The following is a 16,755-nucleotide window of genomic DNA, read 5'->3' as shown; positions in this document are numbered from 1 at the left end:
CTCAATTCGTCATTCTGCGTTTGTTTATTTTAAAAGACCTACGGTAAGCCTCTGCAACATAACTAAGCCTATAAGCAAATGTAGCCTTAAGTTTATGACTTAGTATACTGAGCGTACTGTAATATAACCAGGTAAAGTGTGAAATACTTTTTGGCGCGACGGTCATAAATATTCACATAGCAAACCTTTTGAGAAACAATCAAATCAACAGTAAACACAAGCGACATACATGGGTCTAATAAATCTTTCAAGACATTTGGTAAAAAATTACGTGAAAACGCGTAACACAAGTCATTTGGGTCGCGACCCACTATTAGTGACCCCTGATCTAGAAGCTAGGTGAGTTAATAATTAATGATAATTTCATTCAGACAGTATTGTTTTAAGAATATTCTGATTTAGACAGGGCTACTAACTGCTATGAGCAGTGGTTATAGTGTTTCAGCATGCAGTCTTTAAAAGTTTTTATTTTTACATATAACCATCGAATACTGTTATCTCTCTTACTATATACGGCAAGGCAAAAGACAATAACGCTTAACAGTATCAATCAGTAGTTTAAATGGAATGATTGGTGTAAATCCCTTTTTTGTAATGGATAGCGTATGTTTTACCTTTGAACAATAAGTTTTACAATTTTAAGTTTTACAAAAAGTCTACAAACCCTCAATCGAAACAATTAAGTAGCAGTGTTAAAGATATATACATTTTTCTAATCTATCATTCAAAAGTTCTTTAGAGAATGAGTGTTATTTACAAGTGAAGTGAGACACGACAAAAATCAAATTCTTTAGTTATGTAGACAAGAATGTTTTGAGAAATGGAAGCTTTCAGATTTATAAAAAATTGGGTAAACAATATTACGTAGAATATAATTTAATTATCCGACTTTTTGCAATGTTTTTCTTATTTGAAGATTTATTTCATATTTTCTGCGTAAAAATAAAGTGCTTAGCCTTTCTAACCGACCACATATTGCAACAAAATGGAATGGGAATCATGGAAACAACAATTTCGTAAGAATTTAATCACAATCATTTTAACATGAATTAATAAGATAAGATACCTAGCTGTTGACTTGTCGCTTCAAATCAAACAATAGCAAAGAATCAACGAATAATTTATAAATGGCTATCGAGTCAGTTGACCCTAAAGGTTTAAGGTATTCAGGTTACAACAGAAAATAGAAATACATTAATAAAATATATTAGAAAACCTTCATACAAAATGCCCTCCTTTCTAAAAAGAGGAAACCCTGTAAATATTCTGGAGGACTTAATTCTGGAGGACTTCTTAAACAGTTTGTACACTGGTCACACTTGGAAACCTTGCATTTGATGCAATAAAACCTTTTATAAATCGTTTTGTTTAGGAAAGAGCTACTCGGAAGCAGAAGATGCAGAGAAGAAGCGAGTGTGGGAAGCAACTCATGCTAAAGTGACAGCTCACAACCTAAAGTACGACCAGGGTCTGGTTTCCTATCGACTTGGGATGAACAAGTTTGCTGTTGAGGTAACTAATAGCAGTTTAAATGCCAAAAATCAGAAAAGAAATGTTATAAATTTTTTGGTTTAACTTTTGTATTCTTTGGTAAGGGTTTTTTGTTTATGAGTAAAATAGAAACAACACAAAGACCGTAGAAGATGTAAGTAATGCTTTTGCTTTACAACATACGCATTTTCTTCATTAATACTTTTAATATTATAGTTAAACTATGTTTCGTTTATTCCTCCTATAAATGTGCGAACTTTTTTGATGGGACAAACTAAAAAAGCTTACAGTGCAATAGACAGCCGGCATATACTTTAGGATGCCCTACAATATGATGGACCCAATCAAAACTGAACCGGGTTAAGTAAAAGCAACACATTCTTCCCAGAGTCTACGCCTCAGTCAGACTCGGGTTATTTTTAACTTGGCAGCCCTGGTTTCTACGCCAAGGCCAGAACAACCTTTTCTAATTTTCTCGCTTCTCCTTTCAATGTGCGACCTTGTGTTATGGAATAAATTAAACGAGCTACCAGGCCAATGAACATTGTGCAATAATTTTAACATGCCCTAGAATAGCATGGACCCTGTCAAAATTAAAATAGCTTAGTAAAAAGTGCGCGGTAGACCAAAAAAATCTTAAAAATATCCCACCGGTTAAGCGACGATTTGGCAAAATACAAACAATATCTAGACTAATGATTTTTAAACTGTTCGTCAAGAGAGAAGTTTAAGAGATAAACTAAACAAACTAACAGTACAACGAGTAGGGGGAATATACTTTAAGATTCCCTAATAGCATGGACCCAGTCAAAACTATAATGTCTCAATAAATAAATCTTAAAAATATTCAACCGGTTGAGTAAACTCAAACTCATTCTACCCAGGGTCCTCGTCTCATGAGCACACCGATGGGAAACTCAGGCGATCCAAGTGCACCTCCCTTTGAAGAAACGCTATCCTCAGTGTCTTCACAAGACCAAGAACTACCATTGTCGATCGACTATAGGGGCAAGGGAATGGTAACATCTGTAAAGGACCAAGGCAGCTGTGGATGCTGCTACGCTTTTGCTGCGGTAAGTGAGAATTAAGATCGATGTTACAACCTCTGGTAGAAATCAGATATAAGGAGTCTCAGGGATTTGTAAGTGTGATGCCCCACAGGCATCACACTAAACCCGCTACAGTACATCATAACGTTGAAATGAAAAAGAAAAATTCAAAACGTTCAAAATACTACTTATGTATGGGCCTTGATTTTTATTGTACTTACTACAATCTCCAGCCATTTCTTAAAATTTATTCAAACTGTCAGATATTGCTACCTCCTTCTATATGGGCTAGCAAATTTATTCTACGTCTAACTAAAACCTCCAGCCATTATCTCAAATATAATTTAAAACGTTCACAAAATGCTACCCACTTCTGTATGGGCTTTGATATTCTTACTACGTCTAACTAAAGTGTTGTTTCAGGTTGGAGTTCTAGAGGCAGCGCACTGTGAGACCAGCGGTAAGCTTGTGAGCCTGAGCGCCCAGCAACTTGTTGATTGTTCTGACAACAATGGTTGTGATGGTGGCCGTGTGGACAAATGCTTTGTATATGCCGAACACGGTTTGGCCACAGATGAAGAATATCCTTTCCAGGAACAGGTAAAAGCCCTACATTGCCACAAAGTTTTATGAAGGAAATTTAAGAATTTGAAGAGAAAATTTCCAGCCTTTCAAAAACCTAAAATTAGATACCTCAACGTTTTTCTGATATAAATGCCAAAACAAAATGGCATAAATAACTTGGTCAACATAATAACAAATAGTTTACAATTTTCTTTTACAGTAGCACTTTTTAAACACATCTTTTGAGCTGCGTTTAAAATAATTTTAAAGTAAGACTTCTGGAAAAACATAGGGTTTTAAAACTTGTAAAGTGGCCTACTGCTGTTCTCTCGCGAAATGAAGTATTTACAATTTTGCAACAGCTACATTTGTATAAACGTTTTCCAGTGTTGTAATGACTTAAGTCAATGACTTGACTTAAGTGCACTTAAGTCACTGTTTTTAAATGACTTGACTTTACTTAAATCTTTTGCGCAAATGACTTGACTTGACTTAAGTCATTTGGACAAATGACTTGGGTTAAAATAAATTGCTTTAATTAAACAATTATTTATAAAATTACGTTATTTAGCGCAATCTTTGCACATAAAAGAATTTGCTTGTAGTATGTTGCTTTTATGTTATTTTTGACTTGAGATGCTCATAATAATCGGAGGAGTTTGCCGGTTTTCATAATTTAAAGTTTTATTTTTTTGACAAGGGCTGGACTTGAAGTTGACTTGCTCTAACTTTGACTTTGACTGGGACTTGACTTGTTATTTATTCAAAAAGACTTGACTTGGACTTAAGTTATTTTACAAATGATTCGAATGGGACTTAAGTCATTTCAAAATGACTTGTTTACAACACTGACGTTTTCCCAATGGTGGCGGGCTAAGTAAATATGTAATTTTCAAAGATAAATTGCATTTAATACATCACGTGTAATAACCGATTAAAACAGGGGTCGGCAACCTACGGCCCGCCGCCTTTTTGACAAATTACACAATATTTCACATACTTTTTGATTATTTCAACTATATAAGTGCGAAAAATTTTAGCGCTTTGCGTGAATTATCTTTCTACGTCCGCTTTGTTTAAGTTTTGATGTTGTCTTTTAAATTGATCACCACTTCTTTACAGTTGCGCGGTGGACAGCTGCCAAAGTGCGTCACGGAAAACGTATTTACAACTATTCGACATATCTTTTTTAACACACCGAAAAGCCATTGCAGACTTACCGAATCTGTCGATCAATGATGCAAGCAGAGCAGACTAGAAAAACAACTAGCCTGCAGTGAGGTTCGAACTCACGACCTCCGGTCAAGCCGGGACCGTCGCTCTACCAACTGAGCTATCATATATGTGTGTACATATGTTTCATCTTTTTTAACATTTTTTTATCTTTCATTTTCGGCAATGTAGTAAAAACTTGCAAGAATTTAAAACAGTTCAACGTGCAAAGTGAATATCCTTAAGTAATAAGCTAATTCAGTTAGTCTGTCGAAGGCTTACGATGTTGACAAATGCTTAACTTAATTAAAAACCTTTTTAGCCAGGGCCTTGTCGCAACGACGTGTTTCCCGAGGTTCGAACGCAGGACTATTATCTCGTGGATGACGAATCACTGCTGGAAATCGCAGTTGGCCAGATTGCTCCGGTAGCCGTTGGTTTGCATATTCCTGATGACTTCACCCTGATCGACAACGACGTCGGTAAGTAATGAGTTTTACCAATTGCTAAAATATTTATTTTGCAGTGAATGACTTGACATAAGTGCACTTAAGTCACTGTTTTCCAATGATTTGACTTAAGCCTATTTAGTATACTTAAGTACTTGGGGTAAATGACTCGACCGAGACTTGATTCATTGAGTCAAGAGACTAGGGTTGAAACAAAGTGTTTTTATTATAAAATATATCTATTAAACTAAAGTTACGCACTTTACTTAGCTTGTTTTTTTTTGTTATTTAAGTAGGACTTGACTTGTTATTTTTAGCGAAAGACTTGACTTTGTCGTAATTGAAAAATAACGATAGCAACACTTCGTGAAAATAGACTTTATTCGTGGAAATTTCGCCATTTGCGATGCGAGAAAACTTAAGCTTTTGTGGTTAAATGATTTGTAAGTCGCAGATGCACACGGTCCACAACAACTTTTGATAACCTGGTATGCTGTTTATTGATTCCACGTATTTTGGATTACTTTGTAGATTATTCAATCATTTATTTTTAATGTTAATTCTCAGATGTCTACGACAATCAAGAACCAGGGACAGGCTGGCATGCTGTGCTGGTCGTTGGATACGGAAGCAATGATCAAAACGTTGATTACTGGATCATCAAAAACAGGTGAGCATAAGCTTGTTACGGTAATACACAGTAAAGCTGCTTCTAAACAATGTTGTACTGAATGTGCTAAATCTCCTTGATCCTTTCAAACGAAAATCTCCAGATGGTGGAGGTAAATTAAAAAAGTTTAGGAGTCAATTAATTAAGTCAGTGGTTTTCAACCGGGGTGCCGCGGTGCACTGGTGTGCCATATCCAGGGCTGCGGAGTCGGAGTCGGACTCGGGTCTCGGGACTCGACGGAGTCGGCTTGTTTTGCCGAAGTCGGACTCGGGACTCGAGTAAGACCGCGTAAAACTACCCGAGTCCCGTGTCCGACGTGCGCATGCGCAATGTCAAATTTTAAAACTGTTAAGGCGGTAAAATGTTGTAAAAGTGTAATAGCAAATGTTGAAATATTTTTAAACCATGTAATGCGGGTGGATCAATTATGACACCAATATGAGTGGATTGCAGAAAATCCACCTTAATTTAGTTGCGTAAATGGGTAAAATACAGGCTGTAAAGTCGGAGCTGGACTCGGGACTCGGACTCGGGTTTATTTTTAACCGACTCCACAGCCCTGGCCATATCTAATGCTCAAGGCTGCCGATAGGTATTTGAGAATGTTTCAGAATCTGATTTTTGCTACAAATGGTTGTATCAAGCTTCTTGATACAACCATTTGTGTACAATTATAGACCAGTATCTCAAATGACATTTTCCTTCATGTTTTAAATCTAACATTTAAAAAATGAAAAACAGATATAAAAAAATTCAAAAATATTAACAAAAAACAATAAAATAAATAAATTGAATAAAGCCATATTTTCTCCTCAGTTTGGTATAGTGAGCTGGGGCGGTCACACATTTTTACTCTAATTGCCGCAGGTAACACAGCTCTGTTTAAACCCTATAGAATTTATTTTAATTTTTTTCATAAAAATTTTAATAAAAATTTCTTTCCTTTTTAGCTGGGGAGTGAGCTGGGGAGGTCGCGGATACGCCAGGATTAAAAAGGGAGTCAACCTTCTTAAGATTGGAAACGACGGATGTATCGCCTCTGTCAAATAAAAATAAATACACTTGTGCAAGTAACAATCTGTCCAAATATATTTTGACTTTGTCCCCAATTTTTGCATATACTATTTTTGATATTTGTATTATGATTTATTTTATGGTTATTTAATAGTCCATTGAAAAATTAGGTAAAATTGTTTTGTAATTTGGTAAAAAATGTTTTAATACTTTGCATTTTATTACGATTTCGTTTTTGCGAAACGAATCACTGTAGCCTACAAATTGATGTTTATTTCATTTAACTCAGTGAGAAATCAAGTTTTGTACGATCTAACTGGTGACAATTGTAATATCCAATGTCAACCAACTGAATTGAGTAATGAAGACTACTTAAACTTTATTGATGAACGTGGTGTACTAAAACACTAAAAGTCTTTAAATGTACCATCCAAGTATCGAACAAACCGTAATTTTTGCAACCATTTTTCTGTTTGAAAATATTTGTTTGCTACTTTCTGAAAACATTCACTTCCGTAAGTTTAGTGTGAGAATAACATTTAATTGAATAAAGTGACCGGTTCGATAAGTTATGCGTTTGACTGTCTTGCAACTAAACATTAAAAATCAATAAAATAAATTTGAACGTTGCTTTTAAGATTGTTAAAATATCTCATATGGCCTTACAAAACCGTAAAAATATTCAAAAAAAATTGGTTTAGCAAGCACCCATAGAATGAAAGATAAACACACGTGTCATATGTGTTCAACAACTGTTTTTTTCTAGCCTGCCCTGATTGCATCATTGACCGACAGATTCGGCGAGTCTGCAATGGCATTTTGGGGTATTAATTAACACAGGATGTATTTTTTCAGTTTAAATTAAAGCTCTATTAAATGACCTATTTGAAGCTGCTTTTTGACTAATGATTTAATGTGAAATTGCTCGTGACGGTCCCGGCTTGGCCGGAGGTCGTGAGTTCGAACCTCACTGCAGGCTTGTTGTTTTTCTAGCCTGCCTGCCTTGCATCATTGATCGACTGATTCGGTTGTTTGCGAAGGCTTTCGGTGTACTAATGATACGGAAGCCGTTATCGTAAAATCGTTTCTTTGAAATTGTCTAAGTATCATATGATTCTAAAACATTTCGTTTACATTTTGTCTGCGGGAAATTCCTTACATTCGAAACTGTTTCAAACGGATCATGCGTCTTTTTTATCCGACGAGAGATTAATTTCAATAAAATTTGTACACACAATGGTTTATAGATTCAAGAATTGATCTTACGTTTCGTACCTGTGTAAACAGTCTAAATATCATATTTACGCTGAATGGCCGATAATATCGAATCTGAGCCGATAAACGATACAACGTTATAGTAATGGTAGTGGTTCGAAAAAGTCTAAAATAGTAATTTTCGTTAACACTAGCGACAGTTTAAAATTTCTTTAAATTTAACAGGATTTCAATTATAGAATTTTACAACACGAGAGACACCTACTGGAACATTTTCTATTTATTAAAATCCACGTGGTGTCTCGCTTGAGTATAATAGTTTGCAGTAAATCAGTAAAGACCTAGGTTTGAAGGTGTTAACCACGAAGAAAGTATAACACAATAATCAAGGAAAAAATGCCACTGCTACTACTAGCGACCTAAATACATCACATAAACCAGACTGAATAAAACGTAACTTGTTAATAAACGATACTTGAAGCAGCTAAAGTGCCTAATCTGGTGGGTTCCTGTCAAAAATAGCAAACTTTGAGCATTTGTCAGAAATATTCACCCAGCATTTTAAGAATATCAGCCGTAAAAACACGGAAAACTCTTATGGTCGTAAGTTGTAAACAAAACTACGAAATGCGGTAAAAAGTCACAAGAAGCCTAAGTACTACATTTCACCTTTGTATGCACTGAATTCTACATTTTAAACAGTCACTCTTGGCTTATCTGCATTAATTTTGTTGAAATGCAGTTGTGTAAAGCGTAGAGGACTAAAAATCCTTGGGTCTGTTATCGTAAGACAGTGTTTCTCAGCCTACCGTTCCAAAATTGTGTTGCAGTTTAACTTGGTTGGGTCGCCAACTGTGGTAGTTTTATATGGTTAGGTTTATTGAGATTGGTTTTGAGCAAAATTTATCCAAAATTCTAGTAAATTGCAGTAGCAATATGAAGACATGGACTATATTACTTAAATTCAAACTGACTATTGCTAATTTCTTATGTTTTAATTGTAAGGCCAATACGAAGACAGGACTTATATAAATTAAACTAAAATTTATTTATGTTAATGTTATTTGTTTTGATTATTTAATTAAAGTTCAGTGAAGTGAATCGAGTCGTCAAATTTTCGCAGTTAAGCTCATGGTTCAAAAGTTGGGGCGCTGGGATAAAAGGTGGTGAAATGCTGTTTTAAGTAAAATGATTCTATTGAAGAATGTCGTGCAATGAAACCATATGAAATATTATATACCAGGTACATGTTGTGTTTTTGTTGGGTTCGTTGCCAGGGTGAAACCAAATATCACCGACGCCACTTGTTTGTTGATTTAACGACCATCAGGTTGCAGAGTCTTACGACTGAAGAAAACCTTTTGTCGTGACACCAATAACAACAAGTAACAAACAATTTTCAGGAACAACACGTCAACAATGAATCAATAGTGTACACTGAGAAGAATTTTACGTTAAAACCTACGAGTGCTTAGCAGAAAGTCCTTCCGGAATTCGTTTTTTTTGTTTTTAAAATACAAAAGCACGCCAATGTATAAAGTTTAAATAGCCGTCGTTGATTGAGGAACAATATACTAGCTTGAAGAAATGTTGCAACATCATCAAACCTAATTGAACAGCGCAGCTTGCAACTTGATATCCTAATCAGTACTTGCATTTAGTCTTCTGCTTATAAAACTTCACCGTGCCTCTCTCTAAGGGTGTACATCTTGGTTTAAGGGCGTATAACACGTTTATTGTTTGTATTGAGGAAAAGTTTCTTAACTCAACCAACAGAAGCTGGCCGATTTGACAAGAGCTGCCAGTGTTAGCACAAACGGTAAGTTGAGAATGACTAATGTCTGTTTTCTTTCGTGACAATGCCCAGTAACTCGATATTTTTAACCAAGCTGTATGTGCTTAAAAAAAGCTCGCTACAATACACTGCTGTTTGCTGTCTCTAACAGTTACATTTACAACTTACTGTAAGATTTATTGCAGGGTATAGGGTAAAAATTTATAGGGTCAAAATTGTACTTGCATTAAACCAATTTCAGGCCTTTGTAGGACAATGTTAGTTTAGTAGCAGTATCGGCAACTCTAATGAGTTAACCGTTGTCTATCTTGTTTATTAAGACTGCGGAATACAAAATCGTTGGATATCGAAACAATGACTCGAGTATTTTACCAATAGTTACACTGTAATAATAACTTGGCTAAAGAATAATCATAAAAAACAAATTCTTATGAATTTTCTGGCCTAGCGGGTTTATCTGACTGGACCGTAAAGAGGCATATAGGTTGTGCGTTGCTTTTATTTATAAGATGCCCATTTTGTTTTTTGTGTTCAGTTTCAGTACAACGCTTTTGACTAATTAAAAAATTAGTTACACTCACTTTCATTTGCCTTTTTAACAACATTGCCCGCATGTTGAAAACAAATGCAAGTGTTCGAAAGTAAGTTTAAGATAAATAACAATAAAATAGTAGGCCTATTACTAATTATAATGAAATCTATGAATTTGTCAAAAAATATGGAAATAGCAGCCTACTTTAGGCAATGAATTTCTTTCTCCTCAAATAAATAGGTTCATATTTTAGACTATTTTATTAAAATGAAATGTCACTCATGTAAATGCGCCGAGTTTCAAATCGAATAATTGCAGCTAGATATTAAATTAAAACCGCACGGGCTAAGCTGATGTTTTCTTGGTGCATGAGAGAGAATAGACGACAATCAGCTGATCCGACCATCTAGTAAAGCTGTAGGAAATCTTATAATGTATAGCCGGCTACTCAGTGTACTGTTAGATTGTTTTAATTTATTCCATTACATAATGTCGCAGAGTAGAAGAGAAAGCAAGGAGATCAGAGTAGGTTATTCTTTCCTGGGTGAAAAACAGCCACAGGGTACGTGGCGTTGTTTTGCACAATGTGTAAAACATTTGCACATTTTGAAATGAAAACAACTCTAACTAACTCTAACTCTATAAACACCAACTAAAAAATGTGCGCAATTTTTTTTTAAAGCATTTTAAAATGTGCGCGCATTTTTGCAAAAAATTCTCGCATCCCCGTTTCCGCCAGGGCTGTTTTTCGCGAAGATAGTAAGTATAAATGATTTAAGCATACACAAGAAGACGCGCTTACAACATAACAAGAATATGATCGCTATAAACAGACCTACAGATTCACTACAAAGCCAACGGTAACGTTTTGTAGCATAATCAAACGTTCGTGGCTTTTAGTATACGAGCTGATTTTGACAAACATGTTGTAAAGACATTGACTCCAAAGTTATAAGGCTACATGGAAATCACTTAAAAATTTCGCCAGAAGAGCAAAACTTAACAGTTGCCCGGCGTTAACCAATTGTGATATATGAGGACAGATCGCGCCAAGCGCAAAAAAAAAATCTCGCAGTTTTATTGTTAAAGTTGGCAAAAACATTTTAGGGAAGGGTCGTATGGTACCCAAGCCCTGTGCAGAACTTACATCTTAACCAACCATATCATACTGTTCTGAGTAAACATATAGCCTAAATCGGCCATAATAAATAGCAAATTTCCGAAAAAAAAGAGTTAAATATTGGAGTACAGCTCGCCCCCTCCCCCCTAGAAATTGGTTGGTGCTCCCTAGGGAAACGACCCCCGGTGAAGAACCACATATAAACACACATAGTCACTACAAAGCCAACAGTTACTCTTTGTGCTATAATCAAACGTCTGTGGCTTTTAGCACTTGGCAGTATATTCATGTTAGCAAACTAACGTAAAGGCGTGATCATGGCAAAAGTGAAATCCGACAGCGATACATTGGAGGCATGGAATTCATGGAAACGCCAATACGGTAGGTTTTACGCTTTACCTAACAAAACATGAAGTAAAAAAAACATTTTTATTTTTGTTATTTATTTCTAAGCGATTCACCCAAATTTACCAATAATAGGCAAAAGGCTGAAAAGCATGAAATTCGGTTAAAAGAGGCACAGCCTGTGAATTTAACACAACTTGTGCCTTTAAAATAAAAACAACTTTTCTCGTTTAGGAAAGAGCTACTCGGAAGCAGAAGATGCAGAGAAGAAGCGAGTGTGGGAAGCAACTCTTGCTGAAGTTACAGCTCACAACCTAAAGTACGATCAGGGTCTGGTTTCCTATCGACTTGGAATGAACAAGTTTGCTGTAGAGGTGAATATATATTCAGCAATCATGTTTCAATGTTATTCTAGCAAAATTTTAACTATTTAGAAATTTTGCACTAGCAGGCTAACACTAAATAAGACACCAAGTTGTGCTTTAACTTTTAGGTGTGGCAATTGTTTAATTTTTTGTTTGTGTTACAGTTACACTTATCTGTATACAATGGCAGAGTTTTGCTAAACCAAAATCTACGACATTTATTTTAGGTCAAATTAATTAATATCATTTTACCAGGGCCCACCGTCTAACCCTGCTCTTGATGAAGACGCTGAAGACCCCATCGCAGAAAAAAAAATAAAAAAGCAAAAAGCAGCCCTGGTCACTAGCGGCCGAGCGAGAAGTATGAAAAGACAAGCGCACAGTCCCAAAAAGTTGCCTGGGCCCCCCACCCCGAAAAAAAGACGATTGCATTGCAGAGTCCAGAAAAAGATTCTAGTCCACGCAGGTCCCCAAGGCTCATTGCATTAGCCCAGATAGCAATGCCTACCCTGGTGCCTTCTTGTTAATGCTTTTGTTACTGTGAAACTAATAATTTTTATCACTGGGTAGTGTTTTGGCTTTCTTATGCACTGCAGTATGCCTTCTGCCCTGGTGACTTCTTACTAACGTTTTCATCACTGTAAGTTTCTGATTGTATCGTAACTTTTTAAAGCACTTTTTCTATACGATATATATTTTATATTTTCATCAACTGATTATATTTTTCGAGTGCAAGTTATTCAAGTACTTAAAAATACTTTATTTCTTGTGCTTGCTTAATGTTCTTTGTTTACAATATACGAACTGGGTTTTATAATGTACATACCGGTAACAATATAATTTCTGTTGTTTTTTTGTTCCAGTTTTTTTAGGCAACGTTTTTTTTACAATTATACCAGAGAGTGGTTTTACTGAACGTGACATGGCTTACCCTACATCAAGCGATCAAGCATTGCCACAGTCAATAGACTATCGTGAGCAAGACATGGTTACATCTGTAAAGGACCAAGGAGATTGTAGAAGCTGCTACGCCTTCGTTGCTGTAAGTTTAAGGCTTGGTAAAATGTGAAGTATCTAAAAAGCAGGGTAACCTACAAGAAAGAGCTTTAGTCAATTTACAATTTGTAATAAGTTTTTTTGTTGCACGAAGTTGTAACGTAAAAAAATTCTTGACTAGAAACAACAGTAAGGCGCAAAATGAATCGCTATTCGGTAACTATAACTTCAGTTTGGTAACATGGGAAACAGGAACTAAGCTAGACACTACAAGCGGGCTATTTTGCCTCGTAAGGTTAATTCTTCTGTAAGTACTGTATTTTTTTAGTTCAATACCGGAAATGTGATTAGGTTTTAAGGTAAGTCATCAGGGAAGGCAGGATAACTTCAGTTAAGCGGGATAACTTCAGTTAAGTGGTTATATTTACATAAACTTGTAACGCAACGAATTACATTACGTACCGTACTTAAGTAAACGGAGTTAATCAAAAATTTTACCAGTTTTGCACAGCTAAAAACATTGTCCTCGCATTCAAACTACATAGGTCTGACATATTTTCATGGCCTAAAAATAAATGACAATTTCGTCCAAAAAGCGGACATAAAGTAAATTGCAAATGGAGTGTTACTTACAGTAACTTATTACCTCTTTTAGAATAATTATGAATTAAAGTCAGACTTCTCTGTGTGGCAGAGAAAAATCGCTTGACAACTACATATAAACTGACTCCAGCCATAAGACCGAAACAAGAACAACACCAACGTCAGAATAACACACAGTTCGAAATAAGACCTAAATAGGACTATTGCATAATAATCGTAGTACCGTCTAAATCAGAACAAGTCTAAATACATCACAAACTCCCTTAATTGCAGCCCTAACCCATTTTCTAACCCCGCCCTTTACCCACCACTAACCCCTAACAGGGTAAAAAATATGGTCCAAAACAGTGGCGCCCTGACGGCGCCGTTTAAACTAGGGCGCCGTTTAAACTTCGGCACCAAGACATCCGTTGCCAGACCGACGGCCCCCGATCGTCCCATACCCTCTTCCTACAGTTTCAGGCATTATTTTAGCTATTTGGGTCTTATTATAAAAAGTTAGGACGACAGGTTTATGTCTTATTTAGTGGAATAAGTTATTATTGTGTCGTGGTTATTACTGCGTATCTGGCTTTATAATGTCGTTGGTTTATACTATGGCATAATAGATTTTTCTGCTTTAGGTATTGTTGCTTTTTAGGTCTTATTTTTGTGTTCTTTTATAAACACACAAGCAAAATGTACCTCATACTTGCATTATTGTTTGGGTACCGTTTAGCAAAGAGAAACAGTAACGCTTAACTCAAAACACGTGTGACGTGTGTGCACGTTTTTCATGTCAACTTTAATACTTTGTGTCAATATTTACTAACTACGTAAAAAATATGACCACTCATTCTGATAGTGTTCTGTTTAGTTTCCCAACCATTTCCCTTCGTATCATTTCAGGCTGGTGTTCTTGAAGCACAAAACAAAAAGGTTAACAATAAGCTTGTGAGCCTGAGCGCCCAGCAACTTGTTGATTGTTCTGGCAACCATGGATGTGGTGGTGGCCGTGTGGGCAAATGCTTGGAATATGCCAAAAAAGGTTTGGCCACAGATGAAGAATATCCTTACCAGGGAAAGGTAAATGCAACAGTCTTATTGGCAATCATTATTTAGTTTTGACTTTCCGGTCTTAATCAAAGTCGTTTATTCATAAGTTCTCAAAAGAAATATATTTCCCCACCAAGTAGGGCATCACTAGCCTTGTAATTTGAATAAATTACACGAAACAACAATAATTATTGTCGTAATGTAGGCCTGGGTTTAAATGGCGTGTTGTATCAGTATAAACATTACTTATTTCGGGCAAATAAATTCATTTACTCTCTCGGCCAAGTTCCAAGTAATGTTGGCGGTGTAGTGTAAAGCATGGCCGCGGAGTCGGTAAAAAATAAACCGAGTTTTCGAGTCTTGGCTCGGGCTCTCAACAGTCTGTATTTTACCGATTTACATAACTAAAACTGGGCACAACAGATCAAATAGTTTATGCTGCTACATGAGACAACAATGGATAATGTTTCAAAACTTTATCGTTCAGTTTAAAGGCAAAAAAAAAACAAAAAAAAACAAATTATTTCAGAAAGGAGAATGTCAAAAAAACAAACATATCGAGGCGACAGTAAGCTCCTATAAGAAGATTGAAAGTGAAGAAGAAATAAGGAAGACGCTCGATAAGCACGGACCAGTGGCTGTTGGCCTCAAAGCACCCAAAGACCTACGCTTGCTTGTCAAAAGCAGAGAAGGTATATTATTAGCATCGGGCATTAATTTAGTCCAGGGGTGGGCAACCTACGGCCAGTGGGCCAGATCTGACCCGCTAACGCAAATCATCTGGCCCGCCACCTATTTCACAAACTGTGCACGAGACCATTCATCATATTTTGTTTAAATATTTCCACTGGACTACAGTCATAAGACCGAGATATGAACAACATCAACGTCGAAATAAAGCACAGTAAGGAATAAGGCCAAAAAACGATTAAAACCTGATAGTCGTAATACGCTTTAAATCGGAATAACACTTATCATAACACCAAACCCACCCCTAGGTACATCACTAACTTCCCTAATAATTTCATCCCTAACCCATTTTTTAGCCCCACCCAAACAGGACCAAAAATCCGAGCGCCGGTCAGACTAGGGCGTCCAAACGTAGTCATCAAAAGGCCGATGCCAGACCGATGGCCCCCGATCGTCCCATACCCTCTACCCACAGATTCGGGCGTTATTTTGCCAATTTTGGCCGATTTGAACAGTTTATATACACGCAGATGTTTACGACTCACGAGCACCAGGGGAAGGCCGGCATGCTGTGCTGGTTGTTGGATACGGAACCAATTCGAAAGGTGTGGATTACTGGATCATCAAAAACAGGTGACTCAATTTACGTTTAGTTAATAACGGCTCTTTTACAAATAGCAATTTATTATACTCTGTTTTTTCAGGAATTTTTATGAATGGTTGGGTTAATTGCAATACGAATATATTAACCCTTAATAATATTGGCTTATATTGTAAATTACTTTCAGTTTACTTAAATTTTGAGATCACTTTTAATTCACTTGCATTTTTAATTATATTATTCAATTTATTTATATTTTTAATTGTCGTTTAATTCATCTATATTTTTAATTATACTTTTAAATTTATTTATACTTTAAATTATCAAAAAAACAAAAATTAATTCACTCATTTTTTGAATTATACCTTTCGACTTACTTATCTTTTAATTCAATTATATTTTGAGTTAATTAACTTTCAATTTACTAATATTTTAAATTATACGCTTTAATTCACTTTTACTTTGAATTAACTCTTTCATTTATTTTTATGTTTTTACAGTTGGGGAACTAATTGGGCAGATGATGGCTACTTCAGGTTGAAAAGAGGAATCGACATTTGCGAAATTGAAAAACATGCGTATACTGCGTCTGTGAAAAGACGCAAAAAACTCGAAAGCTAAATGCAGTATATATCAAAATTACATGACATCTGGCTTAGAAGCAATTGACCGATTTTTTCAATATCGACGTTTTCCTGAAACGTTTGACAAATAAGGGATCGCGAAAAAAACGCCCGATGTAAAGTTTAAAATGTTTTTAGAATCACGTTTTCCCTCGATTTTGCTTGAATAAATTACTTTTAAAAATTTCCACCAAAACACCTGTAGTGCCGAAAATGAATAAACCACTGTGAATGTGAACCGAGGGCAAATTCATGCCGTACTTCAATACTTTTCCGAAGCGGTCCCAAAGTTTAAGAGACGAATAACAAGTATTTATAATTGCAGGCCGGTTATAACATTTTGCTTCTGCTTGATCACTTTGATTGTCGTTAATAAATATGAACTA

General features: G+C 35.9%; 2 protein-coding genes across 2 annotated transcripts; both read left to right on the top strand.

Moving 5' to 3' along the window:
- The first annotated feature begins 698 nt into the window (after window positions 1-698).
- On the top strand, window positions 699-6,952 carry LOC146138934 (cathepsin L-like proteinase). Its single transcript, XM_083393676.1, has 7 exons — window positions 699-1,016; window positions 1,373-1,512; window positions 2,376-2,564; window positions 2,964-3,140; window positions 4,639-4,798; window positions 5,333-5,435; window positions 6,386-6,952. The coding sequence occupies exons 1-7, from the start codon at window positions 986-988 to the stop codon at window positions 6,483-6,485; spliced, it is 900 nt and encodes a 299-aa protein (XP_083249802.1). The 5' UTR covers window positions 699-985; the 3' UTR covers window positions 6,486-6,952.
- A 4,427-nt stretch (window positions 6,953-11,379) lies between these two features.
- Window positions 11,380-16,367, top strand: LOC146138933 (cathepsin L-like proteinase). Its single transcript, XM_083394737.1, has 8 exons — window positions 11,380-11,492; window positions 11,691-11,830; window positions 12,077-12,182; window positions 12,721-12,863; window positions 14,309-14,485; window positions 14,985-15,147; window positions 15,676-15,778; window positions 16,247-16,367. Exons 1-8 carry the CDS (start codon window positions 11,429-11,431, stop codon window positions 16,365-16,367), a joined length of 1,017 nt encoding a protein of 338 aa, XP_083250863.1. The 5' UTR covers window positions 11,380-11,428.
- The last annotated feature ends 388 nt before the right edge of the window (window positions 16,368-16,755 follow it).

Source organism: Ascidiella aspersa, chromosome 7 (assembly GCF_963924565.1).
Source record: "Ascidiella aspersa chromosome 7, kaAscAspe10.2, whole genome shotgun sequence".
In the NCBI taxonomy this organism is placed as follows: Eukaryota; Metazoa; Chordata; class Ascidiacea; order Phlebobranchia; family Ascidiidae; genus Ascidiella; species Ascidiella aspersa.
This window is presented reverse-complemented; position numbering and strand designations above follow the sequence as displayed.

Bases quoted from the DNA above. Each gene is read 5' to 3' on its own strand.
- LOC146138934 (XM_083393676.1), top strand. From the start codon at position 986: ATGGAATGGGAATCATGGAAACAACAATTTC. The intron at 1,017-1,372 runs GTAAGAATTTAA...CGTTTTGTTTAG, and splicing joins ATCATGGAAACAACAATTTC to GAAAGAGCTACTCGGAAGCA. The intron at 5,436-6,385 runs GTGAGCATAAGC...TTTCCTTTTTAG, and splicing joins TACTGGATCATCAAAAACAG to CTGGGGAGTGAGCTGGGGAG.
- LOC146138933 (XM_083394737.1), top strand. From the start codon at position 11,429: ATGGCAAAAGTGAAATCCGACAGCGATACATTGGAGGCATGGAATTCA. The intron at 12,864-14,308 runs GTAAGTTTAAGG...GTATCATTTCAG, and splicing joins GCTGCTACGCCTTCGTTGCT to GCTGGTGTTCTTGAAGCACA. The intron at 15,779-16,246 runs GTGACTCAATTT...ATGTTTTTACAG, and splicing joins TACTGGATCATCAAAAACAG to TTGGGGAACTAATTGGGCAG.